Source organism: Poecilia reticulata, linkage group LG16 (genome assembly GCF_000633615.1).
Source record: "Poecilia reticulata strain Guanapo linkage group LG16, Guppy_female_1.0+MT, whole genome shotgun sequence".
Taxonomy (NCBI): Eukaryota; Metazoa; Chordata; class Actinopteri; order Cyprinodontiformes; family Poeciliidae; genus Poecilia; species Poecilia reticulata.
The window spans coordinates 20,320,912-20,339,468 of record NC_024346.1 but is presented as its reverse complement, the minus strand read 5'-3'; the positions used below and the strand labels follow the sequence as shown (position 1 = coordinate 20,339,468).

Sequence of the window (18,557 nt, the reverse complement as noted above, 5' to 3'; positions counted from 1 at the left end):
TCGTGTACCCTACAACGTGAACCTCTTCCGGTTCACGCACAGCGCGTTATTCAGGTGACGCAAACACAAAAGGACAAAAAGCGCGAGTTTTTTTCTTCTGGTTCCTCTTTCGATTACAGTTTGCCATTTTATTTATATCATTTGCTATTAAGTCTAGTGTTTGAAAGCGATAAATTAGAAGAATCACTGAGTGATGAATACTGAGAACGAATACTGACAACGACTCCATCGACCGGATACTTGTGACACAGCTTTTAAGCTTTTATTTTGAAGTTCTATTGCGTGCCGGAAGTTGCAATGCCTCTGGAAAAGAGGCATCCTGCTGCAGTATGAGGACAAAGATTTATAGCTAAGCCACAAACAATTAGAGGTCCTACATGAATGTCGAAATGGTTGCATTTGTTCCGACCATATGTTTTGGTGGGATAAATAATGAAAACCTATAACTAGCCTATTTGGCGGACACTGTTCAGACCTCAGTAATGTCTCATAGTAAACATGGGGACGGTGAATGGTTTGTAGCAGTGCGGATGGCTGTCGGAACCGGTTTGTCCACAGTTTGTCCGTTTCACCAATGACTATGGATGTCAAAGCAGTTGTAGAGTTCGCCACAGTGACCAGAGGCCTCTCTCTGGTTTTGCAGGTAAGGTTGAAGTCATTTACAGTTAAATGTAGTTGGATATCTGTCACGTTTAGCTGTAGTTGTACGAACTAATTCGAGGTACAGCGGTCAACACGCAGTGGCAGAGTTTCCTTAAAGGGCGCCTCGGGTGAGAAAGACCCAGAAAGATGGAGCTGGAATCCCTTTTGAGTTCTCAATGACCTCACACAGGTTTTCAGCTTGAACTAGATCTAATATAGTTCAAATTCAATAAAATCTGGGAATTAGTCAATCTGGTAAATACTACATCAGAAACGTAAACTACATATGTATAATTTTTTAAGCAAGCTTAGAGGATTTAAAAGTTAGAAAAGGAGTGGGCGCGTGCTTAGGGCATCACTTCCGTATTGAATGGGCTACTAAAAAAACGTGTGATACACAACCAACATTCCCCTGACGCAATAACGCCCGGGGTGGTGAACCAGGCTTCTCAATCTGCCACGGTCCACATGTGATTACTGTTTGGCTGTACAATATAGTAACAAAGTGAATGTATTGCTCTTCAGGCTGTCCTGAATGCTGCCATCCCTGACCATGAAGCCGATGCCTTCAGGCCCCCTCGGACAGAAGAGCCCTTGTACCTGGACCCTGTGGTGGACTGGTTGTTTGGTGGCCTCGCTCACTGGGATGCTGAGCATTTTCTCTTTATTGCAGAGAGAGGATACCTCTACGAGCACAACTTTGCCTTTTTCCCACTTTTCCCCATCGTTTTGCGGGGCCTCGCTGAGACTCTGCTGTGGCCCCTCAGCAGTTGGCTCAGTGTGAGGGGCCGGTTGCTTCTGGCTGTTGCTCTTGGGAACACCACCCTCTTCCTGTTGAGTGTGGTTGCCCTGTATGCCCTCAGCAGAGCGGTTCTTCAGGACAGACGCCTCGCTCTGCTCTCCAGCCTGCTGTACTGCTTTACACCTGCCAATGTGTTCATGACCGCTGGATACTCGGAGAGCCTGTTTGCTGCTCTCACATTCGGTGGCCTGTTCCTCCTGGAGAAAGGTTTCACCCTCAGAGCCTGCCTGGCCCTCAGCATCGCCACGGCAGCGCGGTCCAACGGACTGGTTAACATAGGCTTTCTTCTGTATCTCCCGTCACTGAATGCCATTTCACAGATTCGTGTGTATCGGGCAACAACTAAAGGGCGCAGCAAAGTCCTGCACTATATCTGGGTCATCCTCCGTCTCCTGCTCACATCCCTCTTTGGAACTGCAGTCATCGCGCTCCCCTTCTGTGCTTTCCAGTACTACGGCTACAGGACGTTTTGCACGCCGTCCACCTCCCTGGAGCAGATCCATCCAGCCCTTTTGTCCCTGGGGGAGCGGAGGGGCTACCGGGTGCCGGATGAAAACGGTCCGCCGCCGCTCTGGTGCATGAGACCCCTCCCTTTGCTTTATTCGCACATTCAGGACGTGTACTGGGACGTGGGCTTTCTCCGTTACTTTGAACTGAAGCAGATACCAAATTTTATTCTGGCTATGCCCATGGCTTCGCTCGCCATTATGGCCGCCTATGCATATTTTCAGGCTAACCCAGAGCTGTGTTTGAGGCTCGGACTTTGGGGGACGGGACTGGAGAAACCGACACCGGGCTTGTTTAACCCCAAAGCCTTTGTGTACGTCGTTCACTCAACTGTGCTCCTCGTATTTGGAACCCTGTGCATGCATGTGCAGGTGAGAAAATCATAACTTCTTGTTGCTTTTTGTAATCTGATGGATATTTGTAACACCCATTCTTCTTCAATGGGCTTTTTCAGGTCCTCACCAGATTCATGGCCTCCTCGTCTCCGGTGCCCTTCTGGATAAGCGCTCACCTCCTCCTCCTCAACGAGCCGCTTCTTCATCGAAGGAAGACCTCCAACCCCAATGTGCAGCTGCAGACTGATCCCAAAAACAGCTTCGTGCACACACTCCAGAACCCCATCCTTGCACTGCTGCCACATTTTAAAGCCTGTTCTCCCACCACTCAGAGCATCCTTGGTTATTTCCTCTTGTACTGGATACTGGGCCTTGCTTTGCATTGCAATTTCTTTCCTTGGACTTGATTTAATACAGTAGTGTGAAGACAAAATGGGATATTTCTGTGTAGGACTGGTGTGTAAATACACTTATTTATGAGGGTGCTGGGGCATATCAATAGAAATCTTTTTAACTTTTTAATATAAAATGATAATGGTAGTTTGCCTTGGAAAAAATGGACACATAAAAGAAATATTTTTATGAATGTCTGATTTAAAAAAAAAGATCTCTGTAGGACAAAGTTGAAATGTTTTCTCATATTTACATTGTCACCCAGTTTGAGACTCTCCGAGATTACAAAAAAAAAAAAAAATCCATATATTTTGTGCTTGATTCGCACTATTGCACATTGTAGTATAGAATGGTTGCATGGTTCTACTTGGAGAACGTTATTACTGAAACTTGCATCAGAATCCAAATAATTTCATCTTCCCTCACAGGTACTGCACGTTTAAAGCAAATACTCAACCTTAACGGCTTTTTTAAAAACCGATGTCAAAAATAAAAGCTTGGTTTATTTTTCTCAGCTTATATTTTTTTTTTCTTAGAATTGTAACTATTCGAGGCACTGATGAAAATCTTTGAAATGTGTTTGTCACAAAATAACATTTACCAAAGGTGGCACTGGCAAGTTGGCTTTGAGGCTATTAAAACATTCTTTACAAATGAGCTTAATATTTGGTCATCCTTGAAGAGTTTAACCTTTAAGATGCATGATAAAGTGACGTTTGGAGGCATTTCTTTAATACCGCTTAAAGGTAAACAATCACTTTTTATACACTGGAAGTGAACAAAGCAGCTAGTCTTTCTAGTTGCAGCTGGAATGCTCATCCTAAATATTATCACACTTCAGCAGCAGTGGACTGTTGGACCCTTGACTGTACTGAATGTTTTCCCTGCAGGCAAGATGTTGCTTTTTTTTGGTTTCTCTCCTATGATTGAGCTCTTTTTTTGTTGCAGATTTTGCCTCTCACAACATGACTAAATTGCTTTGCTCTAGATAAATTGCCCAAACAGTGATATTGTATTGCCTCAGTTTCCTGTTCTCAGCTGACAGGAGCAGCCGCCCCGATGTCATCGTCTGTTGCTGCAGTCCATCTGCTTTAAGGATTACAGATGGCATGTCTGCATATCTTTCGAAGTAAAATTTTATTTGTACAGTACATTTCAAGATGAAAATCACAAAGTGCTTCAACAAACACAGAATAGCAACAAAAAAAAATACATAATGCAAAAACAAAATCGGATTTAAAAAGATGTGTTTAGCTGGCCTTGAAAGGAAGTCACAGAACTGACGAGTCAGAGGAAGGGAGTTCCAGACTTTTAGAGCAACAGAAGAGAAAAGCTCTGTCCGCTTGGTAGTGACAAAGTTTTATTTGAGCTTCTGTTGCCTTTGTCACCTCAAACTAGTTTCCCCATTCTCCTTTAACCTCTGAACTCGAAAAGGCATTTTTATGCACACGACTGTCGCTCACTGGATGTTTCCTCCGTTTTGTGCTGTTCTCTGTAAACCTTAGAGAACAAAGGCCCGATGGAGCAGCAAAAGTTTCTGAAATACCATAACATAATGCCATGTTCAAAGTCTCCATTTTGATGGTTGGTTTTAACTTCAGCAAGTCATCTTCACCATGTCTAGATGACTTAAGTGTGTTATTTTGCTGCTATGAGTTTGGCAGCGTTGCACTAAGTTACAACTCTTGGAGCAACAGAGTTGTTCTAAGGCAACAGAACAACTCTTAGGCATTATGGTGCCTAATAATGCAATAAGAAGGTTTTAACTAATAGTACAAATCACACTAAACAACTCACATGTATAGTGTGAGCTCCATATATGGATGTACTATTGAACCTAAGGTTCTGCATGTTGTTCCCACCACTCTGTGCTCAAATGTATTCACAGTAGTCATAAGATGATTTCATAAATACCAGCTAAGGGCAGGGCAGAGGGCGGTCCACTGCCCCCAGCCATGAGCTGAGACTTTAGGCTCAGATGACCAGCTCCTGATTCTTGTTCCAGTTCCACTATAAGGTCAATCTAGCCACCATTTATCATGTGTCACTACTGTGGCATGAGTTCTCTGCAACTCCTTGCAGACATCCCAGATGAAAAGACAGTCTCCGAACAAGTCTCTCCACCAAAAAAAATAAATAATTCGGTTTCCTTTGTTCCCTAAAAGAAAAACACTTAAGATTTATTAATGGTGTTCCAACAATTAATATGTCTGACCTGTAAAGGAAATGCACACACCTCAACTGGCGCTCCAGCATAAGGATTTCTAGTTCCGCTTTCTTGATTTGGCGGTCCAAATACGTGATTTCTTTATCCGTTTTCTCAATAGTCTTAAGGAGATGATGCCTGTATAACTCTGCTACTGGTAACTAGGAAATAAATTGATGAATATAAATTTTTAACAGCTTTAAATGCAGAATAAACACAAGTCTTTACTGTTAAGAACCCACAGTGTCGAGCCGTGCTGTGGAGGTCGGAGGAACCCCGTCCTGGTAGTGGCCAGCCTTTCTCTGTCAAAGGACAACAATGTACGACTCGTCAAAGAATCTACCGATAGTAGTAACTAGAAAGAATACTAGTATCTACTTCGGTATGAATCCCAGCTTCCTTCTTGGTGGCAGCAGACAGAACATCATCCTCCTGTGATGTGAGGAAGAAATCATCTTTCAGTAACCTTTAACCTCATGAAGCAAAAGCAGAGTTTGGTGTACTTATGACTCTAGGTTCTTCCCCTGTTGCAGTGGCTGAAGGCTCAACAACGTAAACAACACCATCTGCAACTGTTGGGAAGAGAAAGGTGGATGAATAGCCGTATTTAACTGCATCTAAATGTATGTGGTTGTGTAGTCCTACCTCTGACATAAGTACCTGTGTCTTGGTTGGCGCCCGGTTCAGGTGAGGTGTCTGCAGAGATGCCTTCGGAAACGGGTCTGGGGGAGTTTTTGAGTGATGGCCAGCCCCTCCGCCTCCGTCAGGGGTGGGATTAGTAGCTCAGTGTCGATTTTTCGGGCCGCAGCCCGTTTTCTGTTAGCTGAATGCAGCTCAGAGTGAATCGTTTTAAGAAATTATACGGGTATCTGCAAATTAATGGCTCCGACATAAACATGAACTGTTTTAAAATTGTGTCAAATTATAACAGGTAATATACTGGATGTTAAAAGTGCATTACAAAAGTATTCCTCCATCTTTTTCACATTGTGCCACATAAGCACAACATTTTGGGTATTTAATCAGCCTTTTAAATGACAGACTAAATGGTGCATAATTGTGAAATGGAAAGAAAATTATACACAGTTGAGTTTTTTATAAATGAAAAGATGGCTTGATTCAGACATTGAAAAAATCTTTTTCCAATTCTTTGAATGGCTGCAAATAACGATTATTTTATTAATCAATTATTCTATTATTTATTATGATGTATTGGAAATACATTCAACAATGCTAATAAGCAAATAATTCCATTACTTTTTATGATAAGAAACTTTTATAGCCTAAAATGCAATAACAGCATTCCTTTAGCATACATTTGATCATTTGTAGGAAAAGATGCATCTGAAGCTAAAAGTTAATAATCTATTGATTATTTTTTGATACTTGGATAGCACAAAATACAGTTTTGGCTGAATGACTTCACTGAATATGTTGTTCTTTCAGCAAATTACCTCTTTTTTTTAAGTTTGTGTGCCCCAGTTAACAATTAATCGATTATTATAGTTAACAATTACTTCAGTAAATTGTCAATCATGATTGTTTTCATACTTCTATGCAAACTAACTATTTTTTAATTTTGTTTCATTCTGAGATCAAACAACATGGACTAATAATTAGCAGACCTCTGAGGGTCATTTGCTGCACTGGATTTTATTTATCAGGGTAAAGGAAGTTGAGAACAAAAATTCACACAGCACTTTTGAGATTTTTATTTATAACACATTTTTGAAAACCCTGAATCATTTTTCTTTCATTTCACAATCCCAATAAAAAAGCATTGAGAAAATGCTTCTTCTGCAAGTATTGTAATGATGGAAAGAATTAATATGTTGAATTAACTGCTGAATTATTGCCACAGGTATTCCTGTCTTACCTTTCTGAATCATATTTTTTATACTTCATTTTCAGTTGCATCCAAGTCCGTTTTTCCCCTGAGTTACACCTGAAACTCAATTGTATCCAATACACCACTTTTTCCTGACTTATCTACCACATTTTTAATATATATATACAAATAAATGGCGTGGTGCGTTCAAACTCACGCATTGACTCGGGCAGCAATGCTCTTCCATGCAGCCTGTCTCGCTTTAGCTGCTGCTGCCTTGTTGCTCTTTTTACTAAATATGTGAGCATGCTCTTCATAAGCCTGAAGGACGACCCTCTGCTCTAGCGGCGTGAAATAACTCGGATCTGTTTTTGGAGCTGTTGGTGTGTTCACTGAAGGCATCCGCACGAAGGCTTTGGATGGCGCTGGTGCGTGCTCTTGCTTCCAGGTGAACCAACTCCGAGTCCACTGAACTCATGGAAACCAGCGGTTCTGATACCGAAGAGCCTGGGTTTCTCCACTCGGAGTAAGTTAACTCGGAATTCGCAGGCTTGACCCAGAGTTTGTTGAATTTTTCCATCCTCCTATTGTCCTTAAAATTGAACGTAGTGAGTTCGTCATCTTTACGTTCTCGCCACCATAGATGTAAAGGAGTAGACGCTCACTTTATGTCGTGAGCGGAAGGTTCTAGATAGTGCAGGGAAACGCATGTTTTCGTTTATCTTCCATAACTTCCATGAATTTTATTGGGATTATATGCGAAATGTAGGCTTAAGGAGCTAGTAAAGAAGATGGGGAGGATGAGAAAGAATTAATTTTTCCTACTTACAAACAGAGGAGTGTAGTGCATTTATGTTTACTTGCGTATTTCTACATAAAATCCAGTCATTTAATTAGTAAACATTCCACCTGGATATTTTTAAACCTGACTAAATACAATTGTTTAGTCCAGTCATTGTTGAAAAGTCCTGTTTACAGTTTACCATAAATATAGGGACATGGCAAACTTGTGGAAAAAGTGCATTAGTGAAATGCAAGCAAAATCAAACCTTCAGCAAATAAAAAAACATCACCCTCAGACTGAACCATAGTAGTGGTGGTGGCAGCATCATGCTGTAGTAATGCTCGTCACCAGCAGGGAATATGGACATCAAGGCTTTTCTTACAAGTTCTGCAAAAAAGCCTTTTACAGGCTGCAAAAATAAACTGGGCCAGATGGGTCATCTTACAGCAGGATAACTCTAACTGTAAAGGCAGAGCTACAATGGAATGGTTTTCTATTTTTTACTTGTAAAAATAAAAAGTTAAAATTAATGTTTCCTTTCGGTTTACAAATATGCACTACCTTCTGTTGATCCATCAGAAATATTGTATTTTACAGTCACCCAGCTTTAAGAATGTAACCCTTTCTAACAGAAAAAATATATATGCCACTCAAAATATGGCGGCAACGTTAGCGCACAAACCTGACGCTCATGCTGCGTCTACTTTCCGATGTCTATGCTCGCTATGACGCACGTCGGCTAGTAGTAGAGGAAAAAGGAGAACCAGTCCAGTTAACCTGACCTACCGTGTCTGTCTACATACATTTCGCGTTTGCTTTACAAAATGTTTCACCGATATATATACACGGATTTAGTTTAACAGCCAAACATGTCTGTTTGTTCGTCGTCAGCCCGCGAATATATTCAGCTGGTAAAACTGACCTACGAAGAAGAATGCCTTTGTTGCTACGCTAGCTAGCTGGACTTAGCTTCAGGATGGACAGCTGAGTGCTATCAGGAGTAACAAATAAATGTCCTGTAAATGAATCTTGAGAGTACCGTCTCCTGAGTGTAAAGCAGGGGTTTGGGTGCCTTTTTTGCTACCTCCGAACCGCGTAGACGATGAAAAACTGCGAGTACCAGCAGATCGACCCAAGGGCGCTCTCCGTTTCACCGCTGTCGGCTCAAAACCCCGCCGAGAAGAAGGTGCAGCGCCCGCGGAGAAAATGGGAAGCTTTCCCGGGGAAAAACAGATTTTTCTGCGACGGACGGCTCATCCTGGCCAGACAGAACGGCATCCTTCCTCTAACACTAGGCCTTATTGTTGTCACTAGTGGCCTTTTCTTTGCTTTCGAGTGAGTAACTTGTAGACTGCTGTACGACTATAAATAAAACACGAGAATTTTTTTTGTGTGTGTGTGTGTTGTTGTAATGAAACTTGTTTTATTTCCAACAGTTGCCCCTTCCTGGTGGAGCATCTGACCGTCTGTATACCTGTGATAGGAGGGGTGCTCTTCTTGTTTGTGGTCGCCTCCCTGCTAAGAACCAGCTTTACAGATCCAGGCATTTTACCCAGAGCCACTGCAGACGAAACTGCAGACATAGAGAGGCAGATAGGTAAGACCCCCCTCCCTCCCCCCTTTTGAACACAGAGGGGCAGATGGAGCAAAAGAGCTTTGCCATATGGAGGACACGTTTGTTGTGGAAACACAGACCAAGACCTAAGCAGCTTACTGCACTGTCATGGCAGGAGGAGCCGACAGCTACACACACACACACACACACACACACACACACACACACACACACCTTGATCTGATCGTGCCGGAGGACACATGTTGTTAAAATGCCACATCTTTTATTCACAGATACCTCAGGATCCTCAACATATCGCCCGCCTCCTCGAACCAAGGAGATCCTCATCAACCAGCAGGTGGTAAAGCTCAAGTACTGCTTCACTTGCAAGATGTTCCGGCCTCCACGGACCTCCCACTGCAGTCTGTGTGACAACTGTGTTGGTAAGAATAGTTTTGGAGGATCACCACTTATTCATTTGCTTTTTTAAAAAAAATAAATAAATAAACTAACTCACTTGTTGCCTAAAGTCTTAGGTCATTATTGAAAAGTTTGCGTCTGCCTATATGTTTTTTTGTCAGAATGAAATCGGTTTTATCACCCTCATTAAATCCAAATCATTCCTGTTGCTGTTAACTATTTGCTTTCATGAGAACTGGTGTTGAGGTCAGTTCCCTAACAGAGTGGGGAAATTTTAGCTGTGTATTTCGCAAACTGATTTTTTTTTTCTTTTTTCTTTTTTAACGTGACCAAGTTACAGGAAGTGACTGTGTCCTATGTTGTGTACAGCAAAACCCCACCAGCCTCTGCTCATCACAAGACTCGACTCTTAACTGCTGTCACTTTCCATCCTACTGTATGCTATCAGTGATTAGTGATTCAATTATGGATTATTTTGTTGCTGGATTTCAGTTTTCTGATTTGCAAAGCTGTGGCTTCAAAACTCTGATTTTTTTTATTTTTATTTTTTTCCGGTAAGCTATAAGTAGAAAAAAGCAACATTTATTTTTCTATCTGGATGAATTGAAAATGTAAGCGTGTTCACGATAACTTCTTTGTAAAAAAAAACAATTTTCCTCAAAAATAGGAGCGTATTATAGAGCTCTCTTTGTATTAGCGTGATAAATCAGAAGCCAGTCCAACTTTTCCCAGATCAGTTTTTCTTCTGATTTATGTGGGGCACTGCTAAACCAAACTCTGTAATTAATATGACCTGTGAGATTTCCGAAAACCATAATTTCTTCTTATGAAGATGTGATGACTCTTAATAGGATAAAATAGAGCAACTTTCCTGTAATGTTTTTACCTTCACTGCAGTGTGTTTGGTAGCATAAACGATCAGTAGGACTGCTTCTGCGGAAAATCGTTTCCTTTTAGATGTTTGTTCCTCATTTTGTATTTTTTGTGGTTTCTCACTGATACTGAAAATATGAGTCTTCTTTCCTCAGTAACAACTTCCACACAAAAAAAAACATCATAATTGGCATGTTTTCCCAGATGATGGTTCATTTAAGAGTTTTACTTCCCAGCATTTTCATTTTTTTTTTCTTTATTTTCTTTTTTTGTTGTTGATCTCTTTACAAGCTACTGTCATGCTAACGATATTTGACATATTTTCCATTTTTCTGTTCCTTCAGAGCGATTTGATCACCACTGCCCATGGGTGGGGAACTGTGTCGGGAAACGCAACTACCGCTATTTCTACAGCTTCATCATCTCTCTGTCTTTTCTGACATCTTTTATATTTGCCTGCGTCATCACACATATCACCCTCCGTAAGTGGCCGCATCGCCTGAAAGGAAGCAGATGGATCGTTTGTCATGAGGCAAGATAAGTTTTCATATTTATTTTTCTTTCTTTTCTTTACAGGTTCTCAAGCAAGCAAAGGCATCGTTCAAGCCATTCAGGAGAGTCCTGCAAGATATCCTTTGTGTAGTCTGTTTTTTTTTTATTTTAAAATGTTACTGGGCTGAGTCAGATCTGACTAAATTTGGTGCCAAATTGGCATTTACTACAGCACGTAATGCTGCACTCTCTTTTTAGAAGCGGCCTGCCCAGCAAAAGTGCTTTTAAACACAAGATTTGCTGTTTTATGGCTGTTTGAGATGATTTTAGTGGAAAATGATATATATTTCCAGATAATTGAGATTCAGTTTTGATTATTTTACCTACTGCAAGCAGGAGTGAGTTTGTGTTTGTCTGCTTGCCTTTTCAATTTGAGTATTTTTCTAATTAAAGAATTATACGTTTGAATATTATTTTAACTTTTTTATTCCTGTAATTAAATTCAGAAAGTGAGTTTCATATACCGTCCTAATGTAATATGTTCCTGAAATTAACTTTTTTCATGATATTCTTATTTATTAACATTAATCTGTGTAAAAGCTGATGAGCTGCCTTGATCAAAGTCTTATCCCAACTTGTGTAGTGATGAGTGTGATACTCACCCTTTGTGACTGGTGCCATGTATGTTAAGCCTTGACTCTTCCCTGTGCACTGTGGTGGAATTGGTGATTTGCTTTTTCTCCATCTGGTCTATTTTGGGCCTCTCAGGCTTCCACACCTTCTTAGTAGCCTCCAATCTCACCACGAATGAAGACGTGAGTATTCCAGTCTGTAAAATGATGGAGCTGGGTTGGGCTTAGGCGTTTGTTACTTGCTGATCGGTGTGCTGACCAACAGATCAAGGGGTCGTGGTCGGGTAAGCGGGGAGCGGAGGAGTCCGGAAACCCCTACACTTACAGCAACATCATCACCAACTGCTGTGCTACGTTATGCGGCCCAATGCCTCCCAGGTGCGTAATTATTCGTCACGCTTTCAATCCCTCTCCTTGTTCGAGCTGCGCGTCACGGTCCGCTTTGTTTCCAGCCTGATTGATCGAAGAGGGTTCCTCCCTCCCGACGAGGCGATCCCGGCCGCCGCGACCTCAGAGATGGAGCTGCCTCCCTTCACGCCCAAGAGCGATGCGAACATGGTATGATGAAAGCGCTTGCGGTCCCTCCCCGGTCCCGAGTGCCCCACCCTCCCCCATGTTGCTGTGTGGTTGTTAGCCCCTCCCACCCTGTGCGTCCCCCTCCGTCAGCCTCCAGACCTCCAGCTTCAATCCTTCGATTAGCGTCAACCACCAGCAGTTACATTTCTGCTACTGTTAAGAACTTTGCACCATGATTGTGTTTTTTTTCTTTCTGTTATTGAAAAATGAGCGTCTCAACGAAACTTCACCAGAGTTCGGTTGAAATCACTCTGATCGCATCAGGTTCAAGTTTTCAAAGTAGAAGTGATCGGATTAGTGCAGCCGGACGTGAGCAGAGAACTTTTTAGTTTGACTTTTTACAACTGAGACTGAAATCATTTGTTAAGATTAAAGTCGAGCTGGCGATGGTCAGACTGCAGCAACTATGTTAACTGGACAGTAAATGCCTTATTTCTCTTTAAGTTTTTATTTATTTGCCTTAATAAACATGTTTCTCTGCCATGCTCCATGTTATTAAACTACTGACTTTATTTTTGCATGTTTTGATAGGAATATTCGACCAGTTTTCATTATCAGGGCCTTTAAGTGGACATCTGTTGGGTTATCAGCACTTTATTAGGAATCATTACTCGTATGCCTGAAGTATATTTCTCTGAGTATTTTCAGCATAACAAATGTTTTATTATTTGCTTTGTCCATTGCTTTATTTTTATCGTCATGTTCATAAAAATGAGTTGCTTTATTTGTTAAATAAATGTTATTTTTGTATTTTGAGTTTTGGTCTGCTTTGAGTTTAGTCTTGTTTTTGAACATTTTTACACTTGAAGCTGTGTTTAACCTTTCATCAGGAGCCTGCTCTCCAAAACCGACTCAGATACACATTTTGTATACCTTTTACTTAGTTATGGTAAAAAAGAAAGTACACCCCTTTCAAATTGTTGTGTTTTTCTGTATGTTGTACACTTTGAATCAGAAGTTTGCATACACTCATTTTTAGCTTTCATGTCTTATTGTTTGTTGGATTTCTAATAAGTGTCAATATGTTGAATCATCACGTCATGCAACGTAAAAGTTGTCCAAAAGATGTAATATTTGGTTGAATATTATTATCTCAGGCTCTGCTTGTAGTTTTTGCCATTTGGAGAGACTTCCTTTCTGTCCATGCCTGATCTAGATCTTATTTCAATGCTCGAAATGACAGACGATTGAGGAAATAATATTTACGACGTCTGGTTTTCTCGTTCTTTTTTCACCCCTACTTTTCATTAGACCTTTATGTTCCCCAGAGGGGAATAATGTGTTATTAAAACTACACACACAGACTCAGATGTGTACTTACACCCCCACTGATCAGTAGATAAATGTCTGTTTGCAGACACCAGGGTAGGAACAAACTTTTTCACTGGGCCAGTTATCGGAAAGGGCAAAGTTCATATAAATTGTTTTCCTGGCACTGAAGCACAGTTTTTCAATATGGCTCAAAATGGAGCCATTTTAAACTTTGTGTTGGCCTGTCTTATTTATTATTATGTTACTCCACCCAATTACTCACCTCATTAGCTTGCTTGAAAGCGTCATCTCAACTCATCGTTTTTGTTTTGTGTAAGCTTCAAAAACTCTTCTGAAGACTTTTCAGATCCTCCATGGAAGGTGTCAGTTTTGGAGCAGAGTCTCCTTGTTTGGTCAACAACTTCTCAATCTATCATGGTTTTAGTTTGTGGGTGAGAGTTTGAACTCTGGACACAGTGATCCTAAACACACCAAAACTATTTTAGCAACGTATAAAGCAGGGCAACATAAAACTTAGAAAGTGTATTAACAGCCCATTAAGGCTGGATCTGTGGCAGAAAACTTTTTAATCAGACTGTCCAACTCTAAAGTCTATTTAAGGACGATGGAGTTAGCGTATATGAATTTGCATGCGTGTGGCTTAGAAAAACAAATTGGCATTAAATTTAAACTTAAGATTTGTGTTTTGAAATCTGCATCTCTTCTTTAGGAAAAAGAAGATTAAAAACCCCAAATCAATGTGAATTTCATTCAAATGAGTGTATGTAAACGTCTGACTTGGAACTCAACATTTTAGGGTTATTTAAGTGTACGTATAATTCACAAACTTTTCCATTGTGCCTTCCTTCATCTTTGCTTATAACACTGGATTCTGTAATTAAGTAGTTTCGTACATGAAATGTGAATGTACTTTAGGAGGCTGTGAACACTTAAACTGATATAAGGTGTACTTTCTTTCTTTCCTTTTAAAAAAAAATTTTTTTTTTACCATGACTATAACTGTGTGACACATGACAAATCTCACCCTCTGTGTTGTGTACTGTATCCGTTCCACCCTGCCAGGAGGAGAACTGTCAGGAATTTTCTTTGTCCTGCACAGCCTGAAGGTAGACAGTGCTGCAGATAGACAGTCGATGGTAAGAGTAGGGCGTCGATGTCGAACCAACCCCAACATCTCATCACTTTCCATTCACTGCGTCAGCTCCTCTGTACCGCTTACATTCTGCACTACTAACTGTGTCAGATGCAGCCTGTGCAGATCTTGTGATGGGTGTCTGATGATGGTGTGGATCACTCATGGTTGTGGGTTTGCATGCTTCATCACAGCCAATCGTTAACGTTTGCTCGCTCACTCACCTCACTCGCTCGCTGCAGGGTCAACCTTGCTCTTACGGCTGATGGTCTAATCGAATGAAACTCTCCCTGGTGCATGTAAGGACCACGTCTACTCTTCAAACCGGAAGCGCCGGCTCGGTCGGCTTATCAGCACAAACCACGTCTCTAGCAAAGTTTTCTAAAATGCAACAAAACTTAAATCTGTGTGCACATGTAGTTTGAATTCTACCTTGTAAGGAACGTTTTTTTTGTTTTTTGGCTGCTTCACTAATCAGCTTGATAACTTTTTTTCCCCAATATATGAACAAAGTCAACAAAACACATCGATCGATCCGAGAGGTGCTCAGATCCGTTTTCTGTCCTGCTTATGTAGCTTTTTCTCTTCCAGATCACACATGTAGGTCACTTTTTTTCATGGATCCTGTTGAGTTTTGCACTCTTGAGTTGAAGGTTTCAGCTTCCAGTACATCTTTGTAATTTAAAAAAAATTTTTTATCTTCACTCCAATGGATATTATCACTTTATTCACAAGATTTCTGTAGAATAATAATAATAATAAAAAAACTCTTACATTTGATAATCTTAACTTTAAGTATCTCAAACCTTTGAATGTAAATTCTTAAAATTACTGGTCCACCTCAATAAATTAGAAAACATAGAACAGTTTATTTACTTTGGTAATTAAGCTTTAAAACATCTACCTCACATATGGATTTATTACTAATTACGACTTGCTTACAGCCAACGGAAACCCTAAATATTAGTCATTAAGACATTTGATCACATAGGACAGATAAAAAGACTAATCCGTTTTTGATGTAGAAATGTTATGTTCACAATCCCAATAAAGGCTGTTCTTTTGATAGTCGTCCAGCACACGTTGACACCCTCCGCTAGGAGTGTAAGCGACAAAATGTCATTCAGGAAGAAGCCGGCTGTTCACAGAGCTCTGCATCAAAGCAGAGTAATGGGAAGTTGAGTGGAAGGAAAATGTTTGGTAGCAAAATCTGCACAAGCAAATCTCACAAAAGAATTTGATGTAGTTCAGGGAGACACTGAAGATGATCTGTAGGGTTTTTATGCTAAATTTTAAATGTGGGTTTTCATCAGCTTTAAGTCATAATCAACCAACAGAAAAAAGTCTTTAAAAATATAACTATCACAAATTTGTATCTATAGATAACTTAGTTTCACTTTTTGAATTTAATTACTTAAATAAATTAAGTTTGGTTTAATTTACTGAGAGGTATCAATGAATTTAACTAATTTATCGTGTGTTTTTGTTACACTATTCACTACAAGCTCAAAAGAGTTTCAATGTCTTCCGATCACCGCCAGTGAACCTCATTTCTAAAATGTTTCAGAAATAGTGCTACTTGTTACACAGTATGTTCTGTCCTTCTGTTCCAGAGATAGTTTGGAAGCCTAACATTAAATTTGCCTAAAGCCTCTTCAAGACGTTGGTTGGAAGAAACCGAAATTAAAATAGTTTCTTTGTATTTCCGCCTAAGTCCAGCAAAAACACAAAGTAACTGTTCAAATAGTTACATTCACACTAATTTCAGATAAAGATTTCTGCAGTTTAGATAACTTTCCAATTGTCTGGGATCATGGTTTGTGCATGGTTACCCTCTAATGTCACTCCATACATTCAATTCACTTCCTCCATTGCTTCTTTATGTGTGTCCTTTTTGCAAGCCTTGCCCCGAGGCTTTGTCTCGCTGCTCTCGCTGTGAAGACGGTTTCCAAATTAATCCTGCTTGATTTGAACTCCTGACATCACAACTTTCCTGTTCAAAGTCTGCCTTTGTTCTTGATTTGCCCTGTTTATCTTTCTCCACGCAGTGCACTCAGAGCACGAAGGACGTGCTGGAGAGGATGCTCCACTCTGACTTTCATGGCCTGTGCCCTTCAGGGAACCCCAAGACCTCGCCTCTGGTCCAGGAGGTTTCCAGCAGCGCCCCAGCAACCGCAGAGCCGTCCCTCTCCTCCGGATGCTCACGGCAGCTCGCCCGCCAGGCTGTGGTTGGCCCCTGCCCCCTGTTGCCCCCTGTCGCTTTCAGCAAAAGCGACAGGAGAGACTCGCTGCACTCGATCAACCCGGCCTTCCGCCTGGCTTCTCCCTCGCCCACGCTAAGCCACAGCGCGCTGGTTCTGGGCGACGGGCCTGACATTGGTTTCATCCCTCAACACTAAGGACGCTTTGGTCACCGTCAGGGCAGACATGGAGTCATGGCAGGGACTGTGCGCTCCTCGGGCTGCACACATTGCTGCTGTTTATCGCCAGGCAGTGGTTTTGGACACAAAGACGCTTAGTCAGAGACTCGGTGCATGTTGGAATTTGGTGTCGCAAAAATGTCCTCGTGAGGGGTTACGGTTAATTTAAGTCACTATAGTGTCCAGTTGTACACATCCTTCAAAATGGAGGGGAGTCTTAGTAACACTTCAGAGCACAATATAGAGATATTTTTTCACATCTTTTTTAGGACGCTCGAAATGTCCCAGCACTCCTTCTGCTGAAACCTCAGTGTTTGAGTTCTAATATGATATGCAAGCGTGGGCAGGCTTTTTGAGTTTGGATGTTTTGTGTATAAGAAGCCAGAAACAAATGTTGGACTTTGCTCAGTTTTCCAGAGAGTGAACCATTTTAACAACAAAAAGCCTCACACATCGTCATCTACGTTGTCCCGTCTATGTTTGAAGGGTTGGTTATAGACGGACAAGGATTTCATACTTGTTGGAATTTTGCAAATCCTTTTGCAAGACACAAAAGGTTTTGGAAAAGGTTTTCCTTTAGAAGTTACATTTTATCGTTTTTTTTTTCCCTCCAGTGTCCTTGGGCTCAGTATATAAAGAAGCTAAAGCTGGACAACGATGTTAAAATTACATAGTTTGTTCAGATGTCCCATGTGGAACAGGATGAAATGTTTTAGTAATTCTTTGTGTCCTATGTGTCTAAAAATTGGACGGGAAAACAAAGTATTTGAATCATGTTTGCAACTTTTTTTTTTTTTGTGGAACTCATTCGGATGTATTTGTTGCTGACATGATGTGACATGATGTTTAGTGTTTTCTGTCTTCACGCGTTTTTATCGTTTTGCCTGCAGCACACATCCGACGATTTCAACACAAAACATGAAAATATCATCTTAATACACAGCAAAATGCACGAGGTGGAGAGCACCGCTAGGGGGCAGGATGTGAACAGCAAATTCAGTTCAATCTTTATTTAGTAATGTGGACATCAATCAAGGTCAAATGACTTTTCCACTTTATTTATTTACATATATATTTTTTGTATTTGAGCTTTCAACGTGGTCATATGTTGTGAGTTTGTGAGGATTCACTTTGGCGTAGCTCATGAATCAGTCTGCGGCGAGGCCTGTAGGTTGCGTAGATGGTTACAAGCAGTGCTTGTACGAACAAACTTGTTTGTATTTTTTGCAGTGCAGCAGTACAACTGTATCATATGACCAATAAACATCCATGTTTGTTGAAGGTTTATTCGTTTCTAAAAAAAAAAAAAAAAACTGCTCTTAGTTACAAACACAGTGAGCAAAACAGATGGACAAAACTCGCGCAGGAGGAAAGCGGGGTATCGTGCAGAGGTCATTCTTTATGACCGATGCCTCGTGGAAACGGCGAGAAGGTGCATGCTGTCCACATGTGCTCAAGAGTGTTCCTGTCAGATGTGGTCAGTGTGAAGCGATAAGTGCTCGACACGGATCCAAAGACCAGCAATGCATTCGACCTGGAGAGTCCTAGAACGTGAAGTCATGATGATGTGCAGGAATACAAAGATGCATCCACCTGCTCCAGGATGCTGGAATGCAGGATGCAAACCGACCTCTCGCATGCCAGGATGAGTTATTTCCTTTTTGCGTTTTCTTCCTTGCCGAGCCAGT

The 18,557-nt window shown here is 41.0% G+C and overlaps 2 protein-coding genes and 1 long non-coding RNA gene across 7 annotated transcripts; 2 read left to right on the top strand and 1 right to left on the bottom strand.

Moving 5' to 3' along the window:
• The first annotated feature begins 183 nt into the window (after window positions 1-183).
• Window positions 184-3,336, top strand: pigv (phosphatidylinositol glycan anchor biosynthesis, class V). The gene is made up of 3 exons (XM_008432305.2): window positions 184-643; window positions 1,168-2,322; window positions 2,406-3,336. The coding sequence occupies exons 1-3, from the start codon at window positions 512-514 to the stop codon at window positions 2,691-2,693; spliced, it is 1,575 nt and encodes a 524-aa protein (XP_008430527.1). The 5' UTR covers window positions 184-511; the 3' UTR covers window positions 2,694-3,336.
• Window positions 3,337-3,846: 510 nt separating this feature from the next.
• On the bottom strand, window positions 3,847-7,631 carry LOC103478703 (uncharacterized). 4 transcript variants are annotated; one of them, XR_001777400.1, is made up of 4 exons: window positions 5,546-7,628; window positions 5,264-5,457; window positions 5,128-5,187; window positions 3,847-5,046 (listed from the first exon to the last, which is right to left on the bottom strand). It is a non-coding gene; the product is annotated as an uncharacterized LOC103478703 (long non-coding RNA). The 4 variants fall into 4 exon arrangements; XR_001777402.1 differs by having other exon boundaries at window positions 3,847-5,457; window positions 5,546-5,708; window positions 6,762-7,631; XR_001777401.1 differs by having other exon boundaries at window positions 3,847-4,837; window positions 4,916-5,457; window positions 5,546-7,629.
• A 584-nt stretch (window positions 7,632-8,215) lies between these two features.
• On the top strand, window positions 8,216-18,150 carry zdhhc18a (zDHHC palmitoyltransferase 18a). 2 transcript variants are annotated; one of them, XM_008432307.2, is made up of 10 exons: window positions 8,219-8,832; window positions 8,934-9,094; window positions 9,346-9,495; window positions 10,690-10,827; window positions 10,922-10,973; window positions 11,550-11,652; window positions 11,735-11,847; window positions 11,922-12,027; window positions 14,380-14,453; window positions 16,498-16,586. In XM_008432307.2, exons 1-9 carry the CDS (start codon window positions 8,600-8,602, stop codon window positions 14,419-14,421), a joined length of 1,098 nt encoding a protein of 365 aa, XP_008430529.1. In that variant the 5' UTR covers window positions 8,219-8,599; the 3' UTR covers window positions 14,422-14,453; window positions 16,498-16,586. The 2 variants fall into 2 exon arrangements, with proteins under 2 accessions (XP_008430528.1, XP_008430529.1); XM_008432306.2 differs by lacking the exon at window positions 14,380-14,453 and having other exon boundaries at window positions 8,216-8,832; window positions 16,498-18,150.
• Window positions 18,151-18,557: the final 407 nt, after the last annotated feature.